This window comes from Hippopotamus amphibius, chromosome 14, assembly GCF_030028045.1.
Source record: "Hippopotamus amphibius kiboko isolate mHipAmp2 chromosome 14, mHipAmp2.hap2, whole genome shotgun sequence".
In the NCBI taxonomy this organism is placed as follows: domain Eukaryota; kingdom Metazoa; phylum Chordata; class Mammalia; order Artiodactyla; family Hippopotamidae; genus Hippopotamus; species Hippopotamus amphibius.
Genome location: NC_080199.1, coordinates 61437881 through 61463057, shown reverse-complemented (window position 1 = coordinate 61463057; position 25177 = coordinate 61437881). Strand labels below are relative to the sequence as shown.

The 25177-nt window shown below is 36.6% G+C and overlaps 1 protein-coding gene across 1 annotated transcript; it reads right to left on the bottom strand.

The window, feature by feature from the left end:
* Positions 1-492: 492 nt before the first annotated feature.
* ITM2B (integral membrane protein 2B) lies at positions 493-25177 on the bottom strand. Its single transcript, XM_057707230.1, has 6 exons — positions 24424-25177; positions 6061-6189; positions 4302-4508; positions 3030-3140; positions 2378-2528; positions 493-1278 (listed from the first exon to the last, which is right to left on the bottom strand). The coding sequence occupies exons 1-6, from the start codon at positions 24538-24540 to the stop codon at positions 1193-1195; spliced, it is 801 nt and encodes a 266-aa protein (XP_057563213.1). The 5' UTR covers positions 24541-25177; the 3' UTR covers positions 493-1192.

Genomic DNA, 25177 nt, shown 5'->3' with positions numbered 1-25177 from the left:
CTAAATCCTGTATGGGTTTGTGAAGCTTTAATAATTCAGGCTTCTTAAATTCAGAATTAGAATTTGTCTCAGGAATTTACAGTGAAATTACTCTTAGATATTTTAAATAGGGGTGGATCCTAAGTTATTTCAGATAGGAAACAACCTCAGAAATATAAGAATCACCATTATAACTCAAAATGCTCCATTTGTGAGGAGACATTCTCAAGAAAGCATTTTATCTTATGCTCCTTGGAAAGTTTAGGTTTAATGATAGCCCTTTCATTAAATATAAAAGCATTCTTTTAAAATGTTTAAACAGCATCTTTCAAGGTTGGGTCTTAGATGTTACTTTAATAGTATCCACGAAGAATGTAGTTACTTTAAAAGTTTTTTATTAAAAAAAAACAAAAACCGATGACTTTACCCACTATATATAGAGAAATGGATTTTTAAGAAACAGTTTCTTCTTTAACATGGACTTATCTCAGGATATGAAGAACCAAATTACTCTTTGGTTTTATTATGTGGGAAAAACAACACACAGTCCTTTAGTCAAACAACTTTGTGGTATTTATATTCCATTGCACAGGTATAGAATATACAAATTAGTAATACAAGTTATTTCTTAAATTCCAAACGTTTTCTAAAATATTATTACACCAGATGCCTAAGATATTAAAACATCAAGGTGGAAATCATATTCTAAATAGTTAAATATGACACTGAAAATACTACACATTTTAATTAGAGGAAAATTAAAATGTGTGCTCAAATGCTCTAATAAACTAAGTAGCAGGGCAACAACTACAAATAAGTCACTGTGGTCCATTTTTACGTCTGCATATGTATGATTATTAGATAACCCCTCCTCTCAAAAATGCATAATTAAAACATAAAAATCTGGATAAATGAATTAATGAAATTTAAACTCTTCTTAATACCTTAGGATCTACGGTGAAGTGTACTATTACCTATGACTTCATATAACTACTAATTCAAGATAAAAGACACCACACTTGGAAAGAAAAAAAAAAAGATTTTTAAAGATAATGGTTTTTAATTGAGTTATTAATGAGATGAAAAGATACTGAAGCCCTGTGTTCTACTTACATGAAAGAAGATTTTAAAAAATAATCACTGCACAAAATACAAAGGGAGGGTTATGCTGTGGTATTAAATTTTTCTTTTCCATAATGTTTTTCTTGACTGTTCAAGAACAAATTAAAGTTTCCACGGCAAATTTGTTTTCAAAATGCCGAATTGTCGCACAATTGCTGACTTCACGTTTCTGAATACCTGTTTGGAACGGAAAAAATTTTAAATTTCTGGTTCTTTGGTAATAAATACTCACATTAATCTTCACAGTCATTATTTAGACATATAAAAATATTTTACTCTATATTCCATTAACTTCTATTGTTTCATTTTTTTTTTAACACTGCATAAAATAATTTCCCTCTCTTTTCTAAACTCAGTATCTTAACAGATGCCATACATATAAATTTACGACCTTGAAGGTAGGAGAAATGTTCTATATCTTGACTGGTGATTTGTTGAAACTCAGAACCGCACACTAAAAAGGGTAAATTTTATTATACATAAATTTGTGACTTAAAAAAATTATGAACCATAAAGATCATTTCAAAGTGTAAGAAATCAAGCAGCAGGGTTCAGGTGACTCATCAGCCAAAGGTGGGAGAACAGTATTATCAGAAGTGCTAACAAAAAGCCAGGAATGCACTTTAACTAGGTGCCACAATTTCAAAGAAATCACAGTGTATCGTCACAGCACTTCTTACTTTCTAAAGCTCTGTCACATGTACTTCCATTTTATTTTTACACTGGTCTTGAAAAGAAATGGGGAGATAATATTATCACATGAGAAAACAAAGGTTAAGGGGTTTTGCAAAGCTACATTCATTGTGCCAATGCTCTTAATTCTTTAGCCAAATTCCTCTCTAACTAACCTGACTGTGGTTATCTTCAATGTGATCCAAAAGGCAATCTCTGCTTAGAACTCAGATCCGTGAGCATACATCTGAAGGGCCACTTTAGAGACCCTCTGGATAAACAGAACCCTTGCACAGCATGGCTGAACCAAAGTGGTGGGATGGAAAAATGGACTGGGTGAACATACGGAAAGTGAGGTAATAGCACCTCAAGGAAATGACATTTCACGTTCACCTATTCTATCTGAAAAGAGTAGATATACAATTAAGATGATTCTTCAGAAATCTACAAATACTATGCAGTGTACACTATAAATAAAACGCTATAGTTTTCTCACTCATGGCAAATGTAGTGGTAACAACAACTAGCTTACATCTAAATATAATTTAACACAATGAAGTGAAATAAACTTTTTTGCCAACACTTTAACATTAAAAAGTATTACCTTTAATGGTTTCTCTGCGTTGCAGTTTGTAAGTTTCCTTGTCATGGCACAGTCGATAAATATAGAAACCCAGGTGATCAATGTTTTCAATGCGATCAGTGATGACCATGTGTTCATGAATCAGATATGACTGAGGCAAATAGGTCCCAGCCTACATTTGGAAAAGAATATATTACACGGATATCTCAAAACATACAGTGATCAGACAAAATTCTTAGAGATTATAGTAGAGAACAGAGATTGGCAAATTATCACCCACCATCTCTTTCTATAAACAAAGTTTTACTGGACTACAGTTATGCCCATTTGTTTACATATTATCTACGGCATCAAAATTGATTAGTTGTAACACAGATCTTATTTCTTAAAAGCCTACTATTTATTCTCTGGCCCTATAGGAAAACTTAAATATAATTTAAGAAATTACATTTTAATTTCAAAATATAAAATATTAAAAGAAAAGAGACAAGAAAAAAACCCAAAACCACAAGACAAGAAAAAAACCCGACACCACGAGTCTTAGTTCCTCATTATAAAATGCTTATTAGCTACAATGCCAGTAAGATGGGTTCCTATAGGGCTAATTTCTCAACAAGGAATTCCAAGATGCTATAACAGCATCAATAATATTAAGTATTTCAAAGTTTTATACCTTTATGTTAATAAGTAACTCCAATAGGTTTCTGGGTGGCATAACAATGGACGTGTTCAGAGGAATCACATAGCACTTATCCAGGTTAAGATCTAAATAGGCTGTGAGTTTCTGGGAAGAGAAAGATATATTTTCATTAGATTAATGTACAAATATTACAAGTATACAAACAGACAGTAACTGGATTTTTAAGAATAATTTGTACCATTAAAATGGGATGGCTTTAGAATGTGTAAATCACTTGCATTTCAACAAATTAAGAATTTGGTGGGATAGGAATGGAAGTAGTAATGGGAGAGGACATTTTGCTAATAGTAAATACAATTCTTATCAGATACAAACAACTATTAAAAGTAACTCAAAGAGGGCTTCCTAGGTGGTGCAGTGGTTAAGAATCCACCTGCCAATGCAGGGGACACAGGTTCAATCCCTGCTCTGGGAAGATCCCATATGTTGCGGAGCAACTAAGCCTGTGTGCCACAACCACTGTGCTGGCACTTTAGAGCCCATGAGCCACAACTATTGAGCCCATGTGCTGCAACTACTGAAGCCCACGCACCTAGAGCCCGAACTCCGCAACAAGAGAGGGCACGGCAATGAGGAGCCCACGCACCACAACAAAGAGTAGCCCCTGCTTGCCACAGAAAGCCCATGTGCAGCAACAAAGACCCAACACAGCCAACTAATTAATTAATTTTGTTTTAAAAAAAGTAACTCAAACAACCTATCACCTGATTAAGAGACTTAGTCCCCTCACTTACAAACCCTAATGTCCTCCAAGGCATCCATCTATGGTACATAAAAAGTAACTTCTCTCCTAGGCATCCAGAATAGTACTTACTAGTTACTACCATCGACAGAGAACTAAGTCAATGAAATGATTCTCAGTTCTTGTGGTTCAGATGAGAAACCCTGACTGAGAAAGACTATCTCATAGGATGGTTTTGAGGATTAAAATGAGTTAAACCAAACCATGTAAACATTTAGATTTCTAAAAGCAATTTAGCAACAAAGGAGGAACAGCATGTGGTGTGTATTAAGATAGACAATGCAAGGGGAAGAAAAGTAGGTTCACTGAGGGTCTGCTTCAGACAAAGAGCCCAGCAAATGCTGGAGTTTTTCTTGCAGGGCAGAAGAAACCCAAGGCCATTTTCTAAAAAAAGTAAAAAGTAAACCATGAATAGAATAAATTAGCAAATATTGAAATTAAAACTACGAAAGCATCAATTAAGGAACTTGCATTCTTTTTACAGTTCAGGGCACCTGGCTCACCTTGTTAAAGTCATGAACAATGTTGGCAGGATCACTATCTGCAAACTCTGGGACAGGCACGCTGATGAATTCAACCTCATCTTCCTCAAAGATCTTAATATTCTCCTCAATGGTCTGGTAGCGAGCAGCTGGGGCATCTGCAGAAGGCTCGTTTAAGATGACATCATCTTTGATGTACTTTATTCCACAGTAGTAGACGTCATCTGGCTACAGAGAGTTTAAACACCATTTCGGCAATTCAGTGGGAGACAGGGTTTTAAATGTAAGTATTACTTAAGCTGCCACCTTTATCTAAATAGCATTTTGCTTGCAAACTCTTACTTTTAGATGACAAGTCAGACAGTTTAATTACAGAGTTAACACATTCTTTAAGATCAGGTTTTGAAGTATTGTAAAAAACCGGTTTCAGAAGGAGAAAAGCAGCTGATTTCTCCTTTACTTTTTGTGTTCGACAAAAATAGAATATAAAAGCAATTATCCATCTGGTGACAAGTAAATCTGAAGAAACACACAGGCCTGTTTCTACCTGTAGGCCTTATTTTTATAAAAGAATATATTCAGAAACTAGCAATGTTTTTCTGAAAGAATGTACTTTTAAAACTTTATGATGTGATTCACTGATTATATTTTTCTCTTATTAGCCAAAAGAGGAATAGTTTTTCTGAAATTTCCAGAGGCATACAGGTAGTTCTGATTTTTCCTTAAAATACATCATTTATATGGAAAATATCAGATTCTAGCAAATCAATATAAAAATTTTTAAGTATGCACATATAATAAATATTAGAAGCATATAACAAAATGTTAGGTCAACAAATATCTCCAAACAGTGGAGTGGCAAATGAATTGTTTTCATATCAAAAACACATTTCTTGTAAAAAAAAAAAATGCCTTAAGAAAGATGACTAGTATTTCACTAATGTCTATCAACATGCCATTATTTCAAATAATACAGAAAATGAGCTCAAAATTTATGCATCCTCTGTAAAATATTTCATTTTTTTAATAAAATCTATTTGTCTACAAGTTTCTCCAAGCTCTGGTATGTTAAAAGAAATAAACCTACTGAATTATTGCCAGAGAAATATATCACAAAACAGAGATCATAAATCATAATAATTGTAATCAGAAGAAAAAATATGTCTTAATCCACTGGGATTACTATTCTGTAATAAATTATAAACAACTTTCTTCCTAAGTTACTTCAGCATTATTACTGAAATCACAATTCTCAAGAGAAACCAATGACTGGGAAAGAGGCAGAGAGAAGTGGAGCCAGCATACTTTGTGCCCAGGAGCAAATGTCTGTTGTGGGAAAGCCCAAAACCTCTACCAATTACAGTTTATCAACATCACATTTGAGGCTGGTGTATTTATTCAACTAGCAACAGAAAATACTATAACTTAGCCATTAATTACGGTAGGAAAGTTGAGGGTTAGTCAATTTTGAAAAATCATCTATCAATCTACACTCTTTAGTCAGCAACATTTCAAAACAATGTTATTCTGCTTTTAGCGATCATCTAATAGGCTCAGCAAACTTACGCTCAGGAGATGTTTTTACATAACAGGAGATGTTTTTACATAACAGGAGATGTTTTTAACATAACCGGAGATGTTTTTAACATAACCGTGAAATAGGACCACCACTCTGGCTAAAGGCCACAGACAAAAAGTGCAGGCTTAAAACAGGTTTGGGCCAATTTTCTAATACATGTAAAGGAAAAGGCAAAAATGTCCCCAACATTTTCCCACTTACTTGAAGTGCAAAATATTTGTACAGGTATGCTCCTCCTAGAATGACACCTGCAAGCATAAATGCTAGTCCAAAGCACATGCACCAACACCAGGCTCTTCTCTGGCCAACTGGTACCACTTCATCTGGGTCCTAAAATATGAAAATGATTGATGGTCAATATCTTATCTCCAGTCAGAATCACAGAAATGTCAAGCCTGAAAGAAACCTTAAGGATTATCGTATTATAAACAAAGATATAAAAGACCAAAGGAGTCAGGTCTCTAATCAAAATCTACCCAGGAATGACTAAGTGGTGGTACCAGGACTCAGCACAATGCCTCCTGAGCTGAGACACCAGTCCTTTGGGGGAGTTCTGCCTTCTTCTAACTTTCAGCACCCCACCTGCCACCCATATCTCTAGAGCAACACACAGCATACTGCACAATTTCTTTTTTCTGTGCATTTAAAATATCTTCTATTTAAAAATTCAGAAAAGGCTACAATACAACTTTGTCATGCAGAATTATGGTGCAGAGTCTTGTGTATTACAACTTTAGGGTTTATGAGATTACTTATAAAATTATGTGTTAGCCTGCTGCAGGGAGTTAATATTTCATCCTAGTACAAAGCAATTCCTAACCAAACACAAGAAAAATTAACAGGAAAACCAGGGACAGACCAAATAATATTAAACAGATTCTTTAAAAAAGCAGGACAAATGTATCCAGAAATAACCCTACAATTTCACTGCTTTACCCTAAAGAATCCCAGTTTAACAAAGTTCTTCATTTTTCAGATAGAAGCAATAGAAAACTGAGGAAAGATTTAGTATGAAAAACTTATTAAGTCAAGAGATACACAACTAGCACACAATTATTAGACAATTATTAGAATTCTGACTTTGACCCACTCAAGGAAATAACTTTAGCACTGGAACATCATCTAGGGTTAGCGTATTCAGTCCTTAGATACAATCCTTGCCCTTCTAACTCAGGCCCTCTACTGTCACTTCATAGTTATAGCTAATTTCTTATGTGCCCAGGTTCATGTGCAAAGAGCTGACAAACAAACGAGATCAGCTGCTGGTGTTATATAACCAGTGGCTCAAGAAATAGTATAGACAACAAAAGAAAGGCTCCAAATGACTTGAAACCAACATAATAAAGGATGATCTACTAACTAGTATGTGTACAGCCTCTCAAGTAATACATAACTCTATCCTTTACTTGGAAAACTCAATATGGGATGGATTAAGGGAGAAAGTAGACTTGACCTACATCTCCATAGATAAATAGTATATAATTTAAAAGTTAGGAAGAAAAACTGTATGAACAATGCTGGATATGGTTGAAGCAAGAATTAGGTTAGGAAAGAATGAAAGCTAAGGGTATGTTTTCAGTTCCAAGATGAGGAATTTTAACTTGATACTAGCGGGGAAAAGCCCAAGTGCAGATGTCCCAGCCAACCAAGAACAATTTAAGGTGCCTGGGTTGGTTGATTTAAACACAGAATTTAACACTGTAGAACAAATGCCTTTCAATCTAAGGATTGGCTCCGACTGGCTCAAATGCTGTGAGAGTGTCACACTTTGCTGGGGTAGGCGTACCTGTCAATGTACGGTATGTATACTTAAGACAAGTGCACTGGAAGGAAATAGCGTGTACCAAGAACAAACCTAGAGGAATTTATCAAGCCATATAAGATATCCCACCTGTGAACAGAAAGTTATTAAGAATTCCATGGAGACATAAGGTATTATGAAACCTGAATGATAAAAGTACATACAGTGTTTGCTTGAGCTCTTATCTGACACAAATATCTAAGAAGATAAGAAACAGTTCCTAGCATAATTACTTTTAGGGTGGAGGCAGGGTGGGGAGATGAAAATGACAGATGGAAATAGTAATTTCTAAACATTTGGTACCAGCTGCTGAGACAGTCAGATGTGTGCACAACACCCCCATTTGGCAGGCTCTCTTCACTAGCAGCACTTAAAGGAATAGCTGAAGAGCAGGGGCAGACGCTCGTAAAAGAATATGCAGCCCCAACTGTTAAATTGATGACAAGTTTCCAAGCCTTTCGCTCTACCATTTTTAACCGGTCAACAAACAATATTTTCAAGAATAAATTATAAATGTCTACTGTGTGCCAAGAGCTGTGCTAACACTGGGTATATAGCCTGTGTGAAGAAAGAGATCACTCAGATCAGCCTGGAAAATAAATATACAAAAAAACATAAATATGATATAGGCTCTAATAGGAGAATGTAGAGAGCACAGGAGGAGGACTGATTTGGGGAAGGCTTCCCAGGGAAGAGAATACTGGAGTAGGATGAAGGACAAATACTCATTACCCACGCAAAAGACAGAGTGAAAAGGGCATTATATGAGGGCAAAGAATGAATAAAATCATGGGGCCAGAATGCATGACATGTCCATGGGCCACATGTGGTACAGCTGGAGTGCCCAATATGGTGGTGAGGGCTGCAGGGGTGAGAATGGGGAGGTGGCTGGGGCAGGTCCCAAAGGGACTTTATATATCACACTATGGAGTCTGAATTCTCATGTTCATTCAAAAAATCACATTTCAGGACTACGACAATAAAACAAAAAATTTAAGTTTCTCAAAATTTAAAATTAATTATAAAATACTTCACTTATTCACAGGTCATTTGTTCAGCTCCTCAACAATGTGAACCATGGCTTAAGAATCAGGAAATAAGAGTCTGAACTGCCAAATTACAGACCCAAAATCTATGTACCACAATCATCTATTTCACAAGAGAGGTGTCAGGTCTTCAAGTCTACCTAATATTCTTTCTCTAAATTTCTATAAGGTTAGTATGGTAGCACCAAGCCAACCTTGGCACTTACCTGGCACTTAACAAACATTTGATGAGTGGATAAAATTTAGAAAATTTTTTAAATTATTTTTTTTTATGACCCCAAAAGTTACATCAGCAGCCTGGCTGATAATGAAGAGTGGGAGCAACATAGGAATTTATGGCACACAAGAGACTGTGGCTCCTTAGCAAAGAATAGTAGCCGTAAGTACTTAGCCCAATTCAACATCAAGGACCTGTTATTTGCAATGTACTGTGCTAGATCCTGTGGGAAATTCAAATGTGATTAAGACATGGCTGTATCTTAAGCAATTTACAGTCAAAATTAACAGCATGCATGACAGATAAATGATGTTCCTTATTACAGTATGAGTCACGGAGAAGGGATTAAAGTATATTCAAGACAAAAAAGACAGAAACGTTTTTAACCTAAGTGATTTTAAAATACATTTTAAATGATTAAATCTTAAAACTTGAGAGAGTAAGCTTAGAGAAAAAAAGCCACATATAAGATTTTTTAAAAACCCCATGACCATCTCAAAATATGTAGAAAATGCATTTGATCAACTGTAACTCCCATTCATAATAAAATCTCTGTGCCAACCAGAAGAGGTGAAATTCTAATGATCAAAAATCTATAGCAAACCTCACATTTAATGGTGAAACTTCAGAATTAAGCCATTCCCTTTCAAGTCAAGAATACAAGGATGCCCACTAAAACAGATCCTGTTTTCATTCAATACTGTACTAGAGATCCTAGGTAGTCCACAAATGATAGAACATGAACAGATAAAAAGATCAGAAAAAATAATACAAAGCTGTCATTATGTTAAATGATATAATTGGCTACACAGAAAATCTGAGAAAGTTCCATTATTCAAGCTAATTAGAATTCAGCAAAATTGCTGAAGATCAATAATTAAAAATCAACTGAGTCAAAGATCTATACAAAAATAGTCATAGCATCATTATTCATAATACAAACCAGAAACAACACAACTGTCCATAACTGATGAATGGAGAACTGAAGTGTGATACATTCATACTGAATCTCAAAAACATTATAGTGAAAAAATTCCAACACAAGAGACTAGCTACAGAAAGGCAAAACTATAATGGCTAAAAGCAGTGGCTGTCGCAGTAAAAGGCAGATGGAAGAGGCATAAGGAAATTTATTTAGGGTGATGGAAATGGTTCATATCGTGACTGTGGTGGTGGGTATATGACCTTATACAATGACCATAAATTCAACCAAATTATACATATAAAATAGGTGCATTTTACTGCATGTAAGTTTTATTTCAAAATGGGGAATGAGAAAAAATATGTATCAGCTGAGTTCCTATATACCAGGTGATAAAAGAAAGTCTAACACCACCAAGTACTGGAGAAAGTATGGAACAATGGGAATAGAGAAACTTCACACAGTAGACAGGAACTCATACACATGTTTTGAATAACAATTTGGCAGTATCTAATACAATTAAAGGGGTGTGTGTGTGTATAAAACCCAGTAATTCCATTCCTAGCAATATAACCCTAGATAAACACTTTTGTACACAAAAAGAGGCTTGATAATGATTGCTGCAGAATGGTCATTAAGAAAAAAATTGTAAATAACCTAAACATCCATCAAGTAAAGAATAAAGTATTATAGGTTCATATAATTAAACTCTAAATGAAACCAACTAGCACTGTTGAGTTTGATTAATCTCAGAAACACAATGTTGAACCAAAAAAAAGTCAAGTTGGATTAAAAAAATACACCATATATTTAAGACTTAAAAAACATAAAAAGAAAAAAACAAAAACATATAAATGATACTATAAATTCTCTTTTTGTATACTTGGATTATTTCATAATTAACAACAATAAAAATCAATAAGAAAAAGGAAAACCACTCATGAACAAAAGCATCTTCACTGGGATATGTAACTTCACTTGGCCTAATTTAAAACAAGTCAGACAATTCCTCGCCTTGTACTGCAACAGAACTGGTGCACCTTAAATTATGCTGATAAGGTAAAAGAACTCCCACAGGTGTTATACAATTATCATCTCATTAATCTTCCTAAAACCTCAAGTTTTTACCCTAGTTTATAAAATGACGCTGAAGCACACAGTGGCCTATAATCACCTCTCAACAGTTGGTACAGAAAGAAACAGGAAAACAAAGAGAGAGAGAAACAGCTTTAGAAGCATTCTCACTCTTGCACTGCACTAATTTCTGGTTCAAATAAATCTCATCACTGTATGATAAAGTAAAATTACTTAACCAATTATATCTTAAGCAAAATGAAGGCTAAATTCTGTTCTGGTACTTCAATTAGTTAAGAAGTAGGTCACCTCAATCAGCTCCCTAAGAGGCTTCAGTAAATGTGCTTCAATTATAAACTTAACTCAGACAAAATGCAAGGGTTTTCATATTACTTTTATTCTGCTCCCATACTGACAACTCACTTCACATCCTCCAGCATCTCTATGTGAGCCTTCCTTGTAGAATGAATGAAGAGACACTTTTTCAAAGCTCCCAGAAATGCTATTTTGCCTTATTAGAGCAAATGCAACACTTGAGCAACGAGAATACTAAAGAGGAAAATATCTCTTAGGATTAAAAATCGTATTATAAAAAAGAAAAAGAAAAAAGTGATGGCATAAAAACTTTATATTTAAAAACAGAAATACAGAAAAGAACCCATACAACTTATTCAACTCAGAGCAGCGTGAGCTAATGAACCTTCAGAAATACATTTAGTTATTTAGAAATATGTACTTTTTAAAATATATTCAGCAATATCAATAAAAATGGGGATGCATGGATCAGCTGCCCATGGCTGTGTTGTTTGGCCTGCACACTGTTTTACAAAATATAGAATTAGCTGCCAACCTTTTAAAAAATCTAAAAATTCAAATTTTCACAGATTTCTCATCAATGTTCTAGTTTTCTCAACTCCTCCTGCACTGTTTTTCTTCCGAGTGAGGACCAAATATACCAAGTTCTTTTCTACAGTGTGGCTTGGTTCTGAACCTTGACCTTCTTTTCCAGCTATGACTGGGTATATAATTTGTTCTGAGGACCTAATTTTAAACCATTTCTCCGTATAAAAGAATTTGACTTCTGGGTTTTAGAGACTAGATTAATATGGTGAATAAAGCAGCTTAATCCTTTAAAATGACAGAACAGGTATTCTTTTGCAAAGAACAAATCCAAGCATGAATGGCATAAGCAAACCAAAAATGGTGACAGAGAGGAGCTGGGATTGGATAAGCTCAGAAAAAAACCACAGCCCAAGAGCTACGGGAATCAAAGATGTTCCAGACAACTCCCAGTTCTCCAGACAGACAGAAACAATGAAAATGACAGATAACTACTCATGGTATAATACAATCTGTATGAGATTCTGGAAAAGGTAAACTATAGAAACAGAAAACTGGGGCAGGGATAACTCACAGCACTGACTACAAAGTGATGTGAAAGAACATTCTGCAGCGAGGAAAATACTCTGCATCCTGATTGCAGTGATTACACAACTGCATATATTTGTCAAAATTAACAGAACTGTATAAAGCTAGAAAGGCTGAATATTTCAGTATGTAACTAATACTCCAGTAAATTTGAATTCCTCTCCTTCCCCAACTTAAGAGGAGCCAGGAGGGGGTTTCTTCCTAAGACTCCATTAAATGATACTGAAGAAGCTGAAAAAGATACAAACCTATAAGAAAGGAAGAAAGATTAGGATGAAAAAATTGACAGCAGACAAGAATTGTCAAAATTTTGGAGGCTGGGAAACAGACAAGTGGTATTTAACTTCTCTGTCTTAATCACCTCATCATTAATGGATTAATAACAGTACCAATCTCATAGGGTTATTGTGGGGATTAAATGAGGAAATACAAGTGAACTATTCAGATCACTGCTTGGCACACAGTAAATAGTAAGTGCTCAATAAATGACAGCCAGTAGTATTATCCCCACTGCCATCTGACTTAGCTGGGAAAGGGAAGCTGAAACAAGTATCTGCTGGGGGTGAAGCCAATAAAAAACAATCTACAGCAAAATACTGAAAAGGCCAATTAAAAAAGAGGAAAAGAAAATCCAATCAAAATTAGAAAATAAAAACCTTAGTCATCATTTAAGATCTAGTTTAAAAAATTTCCAAAATGTTTTCCTAACTATACTCTTTGAACCACAGAACTTATATAGGCAATGGCTCCAACTGCTATCATGTAGAATAATACCAGTGCCATTCATTTCCCATTGGGACTTGTTCTATTCACCTGGCTTCTACATTTGTTTTCTTTCCCCAACACGGAAGCATCAAAGAGACACGATCCAGCAACCGTCACCATTAACAGCATTAATTGGTTACCAGATATGGTGTGCTATATGTAAGACACAAAAATCTATGGCTAAGAAGCTAAAAATCTATAAAGACACCAAACATTTGTTTGCATTTCCTGTTCATTTAAATCAGTAATCTGAATTTTATTTTCTTCCTTGACTTTTGAAGTAAGACTGTTACCATCTCAACTATGGTGAAAAAGTCCACATGAGAAATTTTGTGACTGAAATGCAAAAAGGGAGCAGTTTTCCAAGTGATTGGCATTATATGGATAATAAGGTTATTGCATTATTTCACACTTGGAATAGAGATATTTAAAAAAAGGAAAATAATTAAAATCACAACGTCTACAAAACCAATGCCTCATTAACGTCCTTTTTTGTTAACAAATTCTACGATACACAAGCTACAAAACAGGAATAAAAAAATTAAAATTTTAAAGCCACTGCGTAACAATTTAACTACTGTGAGAAATATGAAATCTGAACCAAGTTACTGGCATTATATAAAATTAGCACAGGCCTAGGTTAAAAAAAAAAAATAGGCCAGAATTATTAAAAAAAAAAAATCAGGCTGTAAATGCTTTTAGTGCTGGATTGTAATGTAATCACTTTTTACATCATTAGGGACAAGCAGAGTATGTGGTACAGAGCAGAATATTAACATACGAATACCTTAAAAATCTTCTTTTCTTTTTCCTGCTTATTTTAAAAGATGACCATCATTTCTATATAGTGTTTCTTCAATCTACACTGAAAAGAAGTGTACTAATGATAATACCTTATGAAATTTCATCAGGTTTTCAAATTCATATTGGTGAGATTTAAAGTTACTGGGTAGTCAAAAGAAAACCCTAGACTAGCATCAACAGGCAGGTATTTGTAAACAGCAGAATTATATCCAAATGACATTAACTGTTAATAACAGCCTTCATTAGGGATACATAAATTGGTCAAGATAGATTTCTTCTGCCACCAGCTGAATCATGAGTTCATACTGTTCCTAATAAGAATATCAACTGTTTTTCTAAAAATTTTAGGTATGATAGGAATGCTCTATTCTATCATTCATCATAAAATTATGTGTCAAGATTAGAGGGGAAAAAAAAAAATCAAACCTGTTCTGGACTCATTTTTGTATAAATCTTGGATTTTAATGTCATTCAATGAGATAATTACACATTCGTATTCAAATATGAGTCATTCCATTTAAAATGCAGAATTTTTGACAAGAAAATTCCAAGTGTGTTCTTCTAAAAGCATAAAATAATTCAAATGTGGAAAGTTATATCTTCCATACGAGCTTAGAAATTTGAGTTATACAAAATGACTATTAGAAAAAATAATTCCAATTCTTGAGAGATATTTGTCTCTCTATAGTGAACATGTAAAAAGTGCTTTGAACGTATGCCTAGCACTAAATGCATGTAGAATAAACACTCAGTAGTCATTTGATCTTGCTCCCTTATTCTACCACTCTCCTCACTCTTGAATCCAGGGGCTGTTTTCCTGTGAAAACAGATACAGATATTTAAGTCGGTTGTGATTAACTTGGTTTACATAGTTGGTTGGTCTCTCTGAGTTACACTAGGGGCTTCTTGAAGGTTGGGGTGTTTAGCAAATTTTAAATTCCTAGGAAAAGGTCTGGTTACGCAGTAGGTGCCTCTGAATATGTGATCAGTATACTTCTCAGAAAGAAAAGATCCTCCAGTGAAAGAGCCATGGACAGTCATTTGGTCCAAAACATCATTTTACAGACAAATATAATGAGGCCCAGAGAAGTTGAATAAAATTATTTGTGCAGCATTACAGAATAAGGCCTGAATGTCATCTGACTTCATGTGCACCTTAGGGAAGGAAACTCATGGAGCTATTATTTGGTCAATGACTTAACTATAGGTCAGGCAAATTAACTCTGGTAGTAAGTGAACTGACACCATGTTACAACTGAATAATACTCATATCCAATCAGAAGTGATATAGCCTGAGTTTCTGAAGATTTTTCCTATCATAATAGGTTTACTTAAATTGAGCCACACTCATAGTAAACACTATGTGTTAATTATTATAATAGTGTTGTTATTAATACGTTGACAAAATTAACAGAATTTATTATTCATCAAATTACAAAGGATAGTAACAAAACATTAAAATCACATGCACATGAAGGAAAAACAATAAAGGAAAATAACTCAGGCACACTAGCATATAATCATTTTAAAATAAATGACAAGGGCAAGATATTATTACAAAAATGAACCAAAGTTGCAGGAATAATGCCACAACGCAAAAATCACAAAGTTGGTAGTTGAGTTCTCTCTAAAATTACTCATGAAGAGGACAATTTTGGAACATTAAAAAGGGAGACAAGAAGATGCCTCTTTTTAGGTCATCCTGTCTGACCTTAACCTGGTGCTAATAATAATGTATATGGTTTCCATTATTATCTATTACTATCCTTAAGCCCATTTTTAATGTTAAAGAAAACATTCTAATAAATCTTAAAGCTATGAAGACAGCTGAGGTGAAGATCCTATTATTGATTTCCAGTTAAATGGTTATGTATTTATTTTCTCCTGAAAACTCAACAGAGTGATAGTAAAGGGGTAAATAAATAAACCTTAAGCCAGAGAATGGAAATGAATGACGGAAGACAAAGTATGTCAGTAACAATTTTGAAAGCCGAAAGCATGAGGAAAAAACCTCAAGTTTCTAGAGGAAAAACAAAACTGGTCATATTCAAAGAACCAGAAATCAGAATGGCATCAGACTAGAAAAGAATATAGCAATACCATCAAAATGCTGTAAGAAAATTACTGCCAACCTAGAATTTTATGCCCAGATAAATTATCAATTAAATGTGAAGAAAGATTCTCAGACAAGTAAAATTTAAAACAAATTGATCTCAGATGCTTTTTCTTGGATTTATAAAACTGAAGGTCCAAGGTAGGATGGAGGAAAAGGCAGAACAATTCCAGGATAATAATTACTCCCAGGACATCTGTATAGCAACATGCCTAGAATACAACCAGTCAGAAGAATAAGTGAAACATCACCAAGAAAAACATGAAACTCGGTAAGTTATCTGATAAGTTTATAGATATGAAAGGCAATTATACGGCTGTCAGAGAGTCTGAGGATGAATCAGCAATGCGCAGAAAATTAAGCAATCCTCTCTCTTGCCCCAAGAAGTCAATGATCAAATTCAGGGAAAATAAAAATGGTTTTGTACAAGAAAGGAAGTAGAATAAGTTAAACAACATTACTCTGATGTAAATAAGTTTCATGTCAGTTATAATAAAAGCATGGACTATCAATTTATCCATGCGTTAACTATACCAGGAGAACAAATTATGCATATACTATGTAAATATACAGAAAAAGCTAAATATTCACTTTCCATATTAGGAAGCAAGTAGGTAGTATTTAAAATTGCAAAAAACACAAATGAAAACAGAAACCATGAAACAGCAAGTATTTAAAGTAGAAGTTCTCCAAATGTGCTCTAGAGACACCCTTTCAGGAGATCCATAATGTCAACACTATTTTCATAATAAAAATAAGACACTTTCCTCCCCATTCTCATTCTCTGGGCAGTGTACAGTGGAGTTTTCCAGATGCTAAATGTGTGAAATAGCACAACAGGCTGATGGCAGAAGCTGATTCGAGAATCCCGCTGTCTTCTATTAAGCTATGAGGTGAAGAGTACTGCAAAAACATAAAGCAATGTTGCTCTTACTCTTCTTAAAATTTGTTGGTTATTTGGAAATTCTTATTATTTTTAAATGTTATTTAAGTTAACATGTTATAGGTTTATTATTATTTGAAATCAGTAAATACTGTTTTAATTTTGAATACAGTAAATATCAACAGATACAACTCACATAAATCAAAAACTCTTTGGGATCCTCAACAATTTTTAAGAGTATTAAGGGCTCCTGAGACCAAAAAGTTTGAGAACCACTAATTTAAAAAGTGGGTTCAAAAAAAAAGTGGGTTCCTCGGAGACAGGGCAGGATTAGCATTTGCATTTCAGAAGTATTACTCTGTTTTGCTTAAAATTAAATTTATTAAATTCTATCAACCTTTACTATGTAACTACTTTTACACAAAAATGGACATAGCTACTGAATGCTAAGGATTTTTATGTTGCAGGAACGACTCCTCCCCAGAACACCTTGGGGGAAGGTGCTGTATTTATCAACAATTTTGTTATGTAGCTGATGTGTGAGGCAGGGATAAGCAATAATAGTTAGCAGGAGGAGGAGGATTCCAAAACAAGAATGATGGGGGGGGGGAGAGGAAAAGCGCTAACATTTAATGAGTGCCTATGTACTAGAGACTGTTAATTCCATCACAAGACCTCTGTAAGGTGGGTACCACTATACTATTTTATGAATTAGGAAAATGAGGCTTGGGAGGTTTCCAGACTTGCCCAAGTTATCAGATCCAGGTACAATATTAACCTTTGCCAGCAGAATCTAACTCTATTTGAAAATAGTGTTAAGTTTCAGGTATCAGTCTATGAAAAACAATACAAAATGAATAACTGCTTTGCTTCATTAATTTTCTACTTCTATCTTCAAGTCTACTTCTAGAAATCTTTAGGATGTAGTAGTGTCAAATAAAAGTTTGAATAGTATAAAAAAATATGTAGTAGTAATAATAGCAGCTAGTATCTATTGAGTCTTACTCTGCTCCAGCCATTGTGATGAACTTTTTACAGATTATCATATTTCTCAGTTAGCTGATGGAGAAACAGAGTTGGAGTAACCTACCCAAAGAAAAGTATCACAGTAAGTCCTAGAGATTGGATCTAATTCCTAAAAGTACAAATTGCATAGTCTGAGTTCTCAGTAAGTAGACAGTGTGGCTTCCTGAACTAAACCCCTTTTTTGAGTGAGGGAAGTGGGGCAAACAGGAGAAACTGATTATCTTTCCCCAACCATTAAAAAATATTTAAAAAATCATTCTTAGCTCATGGGTTACACAAAAACAGGCAGTAGGCCACATTTGGGCCATAATTAGCCAGCCCTGTTCGCCACTGTGAAGGAAACTATAATATGGTGGCCTATGTCAGCCTTCAGTGTTTCTGCCTGAAATTCTTACATGAATTAGTTGTTAATATTTAAAAACCAAGTTTTAAATAAAAATCCTGATTCTAGCTTGCAAAAACTGGAAGATCAAGCAACACTGGATCTTTTTTTTTTAAAATGAAAATGAAGAATATTCTAAGTGTTTACTATTGGGGAGGGGGGAGCCTAGCTTCACTATATCATTTGCTTGGGCCCAGGAGCATTGAGTTTGCCATCTCTGCTCAACATGCCTAGCACTGCCCTAGATGGGATTGGGAAATTTTTTCCCAGCACTAAAATGAAAGCAAGGTAAAATAAATTGAAGAGAAACCTATAAAATGAAAAATTTTAAAAACTGACACAGGATACATAGCTGAAAAACACTAGAGACCGGCTGACAAAATGAACGTTAAGAAATGCAGACGTAGGGAGTTTCGTGGTTGCCTAGTGGTTAGCATCCCGGGTTTTCACGGCCATGGCCCAGGTTCAATCCCTGCTCAGCGAACCAAGAAACTACAAGCCATGTGGCTCAGCCAAAAAAAAAAAAAAAAAAGATGATTCTTCTTCTGGATGTTGCAGTAAGTGATGTACTTAACAATGTAACTTACCTTTTTTGGTTTTCATATTAAATAATTTTAAACAGCATAATCATATTTAAAACAGAGAAAACAATCCAAGATTTAAGCTTTATTCTTAATCCGGTCTATAAAACACATACTTAAGTTTTTAAAAAATAATTGTGGCTTTAAAAGTTTAACATTCAGATATACAAAACTCCATTAAAACTTCTCGTTTTTTAAAGAATGAAATTCAACTATGCCAAAAAAGGCTTATGCAAGTATTTCAAAATCTTAAAGTATTAACTTGAAAATGCTTAGGATTTATAAACTGCAAATTTAATTTCAACATTACTTTATCTTCTGACAAATATATTTTAGCTCTAAGTCATATAATTACAGCTAGAAACTTATCAACATTAAAGGATATATACTAAATAAAAATTAGAACATCCCTCGATCATAAAAACAAGGGTAATTTTTTCATTTCTGTAACTCAACACTGAAATTCTTCTGCATGAGAACAAAAAGTTTATGTTCATTTTTATTTGATTTTCCCCCAAACAGCAGAATTATAGAAATACTTCATTAAGTTCTTTTTTCTCTATTCAAAGAGCTCAAAAAACAAAACAACAAAAAAAAATTAAAGAGCTCAAAAAACCTTCCATTGTTTAAAAACAATTTTGTTCAGCTGTTAGTAACACATAAATTAGGATTATACTGTAGATTTCTTTAAAGCAATTATTAAGTATATGTATGACAAATACTGATTAAAAAGGACAATCACATTTAAATGATTTTTTAATGATGTTCTTAGGGTTATATTTATAATAAAATTTCTAATTTTCAACTTTCAGTTGTCTACCCTATAAAACTTTCATTGCTAAGCTCTGTGCAAAGACAATAATAGGGCCAGGAAATAACTCTACACATACATTTCTCGAAACACAGCTCCAATGTTACTACTTCCTACAGCACTTTGACAAAAACCACCACATTCGGAAATTCAGCACTGCCAAATCCTTTATTTTAACAGGCAGCAGTATGGCCTGAAAAAGTCCTTTGATGGCAGTCCTTAACTCCTTTAGGCTAAGCTCTAATAAAAAGTGACACAATTTTTTTCTGGCTCTTCCTCTACTGACACTATGATATACAAAGAAGTCCAAGAAGTTTTAGTTATACCATGAATTCAGAAAGTATCTTCCTTTGGAAAAAAGAAAATGCCTTTTAAATAGACACTCCAGATAGTTAAGTTATGGTATGAGAGAACAAATAAGAAATAAAATGTCCCACCTTACATCAAGCTTTAGCAATACATAATGAAAACTTTTAAAGTTAAATTCTAAATCAATTTAAATAGCCCTGTACTATGTGTTGCAAGAGAGATTTCTGGTTAAAATAATACTTCTAGTCACTTAAACCTCTTATAAGGCAGAGCTGAATTTCATGCCTTACCGGTTTATGATTTTGCCAAGAATAACATACTTGCTTCTATCTAGTCCCGAGAAAATACGTTTAAGATGACACTGAGAAGACCCCAAGCAAGGTAACCTCCAACTGCACAGCACGCAATTCTGCCCACCCTCTGCAGCAGCAGCAGCCGCCCGTCAGGTGTGTGTGTACACTGGAGGTCCTGCCAAGTCACCTGGTACGCACAGGTCATCTCCCAGCACTAAACCCTCACCTCAGATATCAATACCCTCATGAAGAACTAAAATGCAGTGACTGTAAAGTTTTTGCTGGCCAATGTTTACAGACACTAAATTACACAACTAGGTCATGATATGCACTTTTGTTAAAGGGAACCAAGCTCCCCATCCCTTCTGTAAAGATCAAAACATTTCAGTAAATGTCATCATAGTTTATGTTCCTCCTCCCGTCTACCTCCCCAAAAACAAAAAATACAGTGAACAGCAACACTACCGAAAAGCTAAATTGCCTGTCCTGTTTATGCAAACAGAAATGCCAGAAAGTGTAAAGAATTAGGACCCAAACAGCCATCTTGCAATGGGTAACTCAGAACTTATGTCAGCAGTCCTTCACTTATGCTTCCATCCTGCCCTATCTTTTCCCCTCCATGAGCATTTTACTTTTCCTTTTAAGGATGTCTACAACTACAACTACAATGTATGGCAGAGAAGAGGCAATACTAATATCAGCAGAACAACCTGCAGGGATACCTATGAAGCAAACTTGAGCTTCTTTGAGGCCCGATATTGGGAAAGGCATTTCATAATTAGGCATGACAACAGAAGGAGTTACAGGCAACTACTGGTCTACAGTGAGGCAACCCAAAATGAAAATTTAGCTTATTACATAATACCTCCATCCATCTCCTTTCTCTGTGACCCACAGCTACTTAATATGAGAAAGGAATGTAACATGCTGAACACCGGGAGGAAGAAAGGGAACAGTCTAGTTAGAGTGAGGAGGTAGTTCTTATTTTTCACAGTTAAAACAATTTGATTCCTGCCAAATATAATTATGTAATTCTAGCATTTTCATAGAATTTTAAAACTGGAAGAGTCCTTTACAGACCATCTGGTCCTACCCTGTCATCTTACACATAAAGAAATCTAAAAATTTAAGCCCAAGATCAAGTAGTTGTGTAATAACAAAACTGGGACTCCTGACTCAGGACATTATTTTCTTTGATATTTACATACATACAACAATCTTCCAAAGTTCAAAGCAGAAACACAAACATTCATGAATGAATTGCTGCCTCTAATATAAAACATACATATAATTTCAAATTCACATCTATTACACCAAACATAGGAGAAAATGTAGGGAAAAGAGTAATAAATAGTAAGCTAGTTGAGAGAATAAAATCAGTAGACACGGCTGTTGGGATTAATAGCTGCTGAAAAGACAAGACTGAAAAATGGGACAATGGAGCTGTTTCCAGAGGGTCCTCACGCGGCCGTGAGAAAAGAGCCAAAGAAACAGCAAAAGACAGGAGCCGTGTAAAAGTACTGGAATGTGTGTTACGTAAGTCAGCTGACCGAAGTGATCAGAATTCTTATGGCATAAGGTCTGAAGGATCTGCATTTTTAAACCAGAATCCCAGAGGATCCTTAAGAGCACATTCTCAGAAACAGTGGTCTCTGGGATACTGTGGTCTAGGAGTGTCAAAGATATTCAAAATTCTTCAGGAGTTCTGGCCCATAACTAGCTAAACTGGATTCTCTCAACCAACCAGGCAAGGAAATGCCCCAGGCAAACCCAGGAAGGCTGATTCTGTTCAGAATCCAGGGAGTCAAACTTAGTGGTTCCCATCAGTCACCCCAGGGAGCCAGAGAACATTATGTAATCACTGCTCGAGCTCCAAGAGATCTTCCACAAATGCCCGTTATTAAGTAAGGTTTTCATGTACTGTTAAGTGACTGACTGATTATAAGGATTCTACTTTTACTGTAGAGCAATATTTTGTCACTCACTTAAGAAAAGAGATCTTTGAGCTTATAGCTAGGAAAAGAGTTAGTCATTTTGTATCTGCCAATTCATCCATGACTGCTGTGTGGTTACAAAGGAAGACTCTGGCCCTCACAGTTTAGTTCCAGTATTTTTCTTTGGATGTGGGGATCTGACAAAATAGAAACAGAAAACAAAGCACAGAGCTATGAACGGTTACTTTTTTTTTTTTACTGCTGCTATGACCATAATATTTGAATATGGTCAAATTGTGAGACATTCTGAGAATCTGAAAACGGGGTCAGCATTTCAGAAATGAAAGAAAATGTCAAAAGTCAGATTTAAAGCTGCCCAGCAAATTATTTCTGACTTCTGTCCAGAGTTTCAAATCTCCTTCACTACAGGAACAGGGAAAAGCTATCTGAAGTGACATCATCCGATCCTTTCTCCCTCTCTCTTTTCTAATGGGAGGAGTTATATTTGTTCCCAGGATTTTTTAAAAGATAAATAATAGGATTAAAATCTACCTAATTCCAAAAAAAGATAATAAATAAATAAATAAATAATCTACCTAATCTCCATATATGTGTTTCAGTCTGTTATGAATGGGTACTTGACTATCAATTTTAGGTACAATGAATGTTAGATAAACATAGAGCTAAGATAATAATTTGCTGCTGGAATTATCCTCTGTGGATTCCAAACATTTCCTAAGACCAAGACTGTTTGCAATGGATTCAGGAAAACAATACCAATACCGAAACTCTTAATCCTTTTAGGGAACCAGTCCACTTCCTATTTCAAGGCAAGACAGCCATTTAAAAATCCATCCCTGACGTTTGTGTTTTTAACTAGGATATTTCCAAAATATAAGTGCAGTCAAGTCCAGATTAACACTGTATTTTCAAACATTTTAAAGTGTTTTCCAGTAGCAGTGATTTTCATTAGATCATAAGAAAAAAAAAAAAAACAATGCTTATGACTTAAACCTGCACAAATCATTGGGTTTTTAAAAGTTAAAGCTAAGTTTACCCTACTAAAACGGGTCTTGTAAAATGCTAACAAAAAAATTAAAAAATTACGCAACATAAATAACTTCTACAATACCTTTCTACAGGATTACATTTTTGCAGCCTAAAGAATATCTGGAAGAAAGAGGCTGTGAGGCTTTCCTTTATATTCAACTTCTGAGACAATTACATATATTACAATCACGTCTTAAATGGGCATTACTGTATACAAGCCATTAAAACTTAGCACAATTACGGTTCCTCTCCTGATTTTCGCTTAGGGCTAAAAGGAGGATTTTGTAAAATAAAGGACAGTTTTAAAAGGGACGTAGGACAAGTTTCTTGCGTTTAGTTTCACTTAGCGTAAGGGGTTCTCGTAAAGATACCAGTATAATTTAAAAGTCAGCCTTGGGTTTTACACGAACATCCACATAGCAGTTAGTGATCTTTACCGGTAATACTGGTTTTAATCATAAAATCAACAGCCAGAACCTGCCCTGAGCAAACCGTCACCTTTCTTTCTCCCCTCGCCTGCTCCCTCGCCCCCTCTCCAGACCCCACCGTGAAGTTCACTGCCGATACCGAAGAGCCGGTGGAAAAAGAGAAAGTAGAGGAAAAAATGTTTTTAAAGCTAAGAGGCTCACCGCAGCCGGGCTCAGTCCAAGCGCCGGTCAGCCCAGAAGTGAAAGTAAGGAAGCCACAGAGCGTTAGGCATGGAATGATGTCAGCCATTTTAGGCGCATCGTTTACCCCGGGAGGAAGTGCCAAACTCTGTTGTTGTTTTTGTTGTTTCGCACGTCGCCGCTGGGTCTCCGGGTGGAACGAACCCAGCGCCGGGCGCGCGCGCACTCCCCGACGGCACCCAGGACGGCGCACCCGGCACAGGTCTCCGACCCTCCTCTCCGCAGGCCGCCCAAGCCTCCGAGCCCGCGGCAGGCACCGCTTTCTGCACACGCACTTTCTTACAAAGCAGCGGCGCCGGACAAGAGAGGGGAGCAGCCCGAGAAGGAGAGCGCGGCGCTCTCGGGGGACCCCGTCCCGTCCCGCGCCGCCTCGGGCGCAGAGCCGCCCCGGCCCCGCGCAGCTCTCCCGCGGGCCCGGCGCCCACTCCCCGACCCCCACGACCCCCGGCCCTCGGACCTTGCAGTCCACCGCGACGGCGTCGGGGGGGATGATGAGCGCCTCCTCGCCGCTCCTGGGCTCGTCCTTCTTGGCCTCCTTCTGGGCCAGAGCCGAGTTGAACGTCACCTTCACCATGGCGCAGCCTGGGGCGCCCTCGGAGGGCGGCGGCGGACTCGGGGACGCGGGCTGCGGGCTCCTGGCTGCGGCTGCAGCCTCCTCGGCCGGGCGGGCTCCGAGCGCGGCTGAGCGGCGGCGGCGGAGGCGGACCAGCGGCTGCGCGGAACCCCGAGGCGGCGACTGCGGCAGTGGTCCCGCAGCTCCGCGGCTCCCGGGCGAGGGCGGAGACGGCTCGCTCACCCCCCACCCCCCGGGGGCGGGGCCGGAGGCGGGCTCGGGGGCCGGCGCGCCGGGGTCCCGCGTGCAGACCCGACGTGCCGATCGGGTTGCCGAGTCAGGCCCTGCCCTCCCCCCGGGTCGGAGCCGGGATCCGGCCTTGGAGGGAGGGGTGCTGTGGCGTTGGGGCCTGGGTTTTGCAGTTCTGAATTCGCTTCCAACCAGTTTACCTCCTTGCACAATGTTGCAGCTTTGTAGCAAAATCAGGCGAACTTTACTGGGTCCACCGCGAACAGTGGGTAAACCTCTGGGAGCACCAGGTGGACTCTTCCCTGCCGGCTGCCCCCACCGAGAACCTAAAGGCCGTGGAAGGTGGGGGCCGCCACACGTCCAGTTTCTGACTTTAGTATGGAACCGACTCAGCGGAGCACAGAAATGT

Coding starts and splice junctions, on each gene's coding strand:
- ITM2B (XM_057707230.1), bottom strand. CDS start 24,540: ATGGTGAAGGTGACGTTCAACTCGGCTCTGGCCCAGAAGGAGGCCAAG. Junction 3,141..4,301: donor TTGTTCATGACTTTAACAAG/GTGAGCCAGGTG, acceptor TTCTCTTCCCAG/AAACTCACAGCCTATTTAGA. Junction 1,279..2,377: donor ACGCAGAGAAACCATTAAAG/GTAATACTTTTT, acceptor CGTTCCAAACAG/GTATTCAGAAACGTGAAGTC.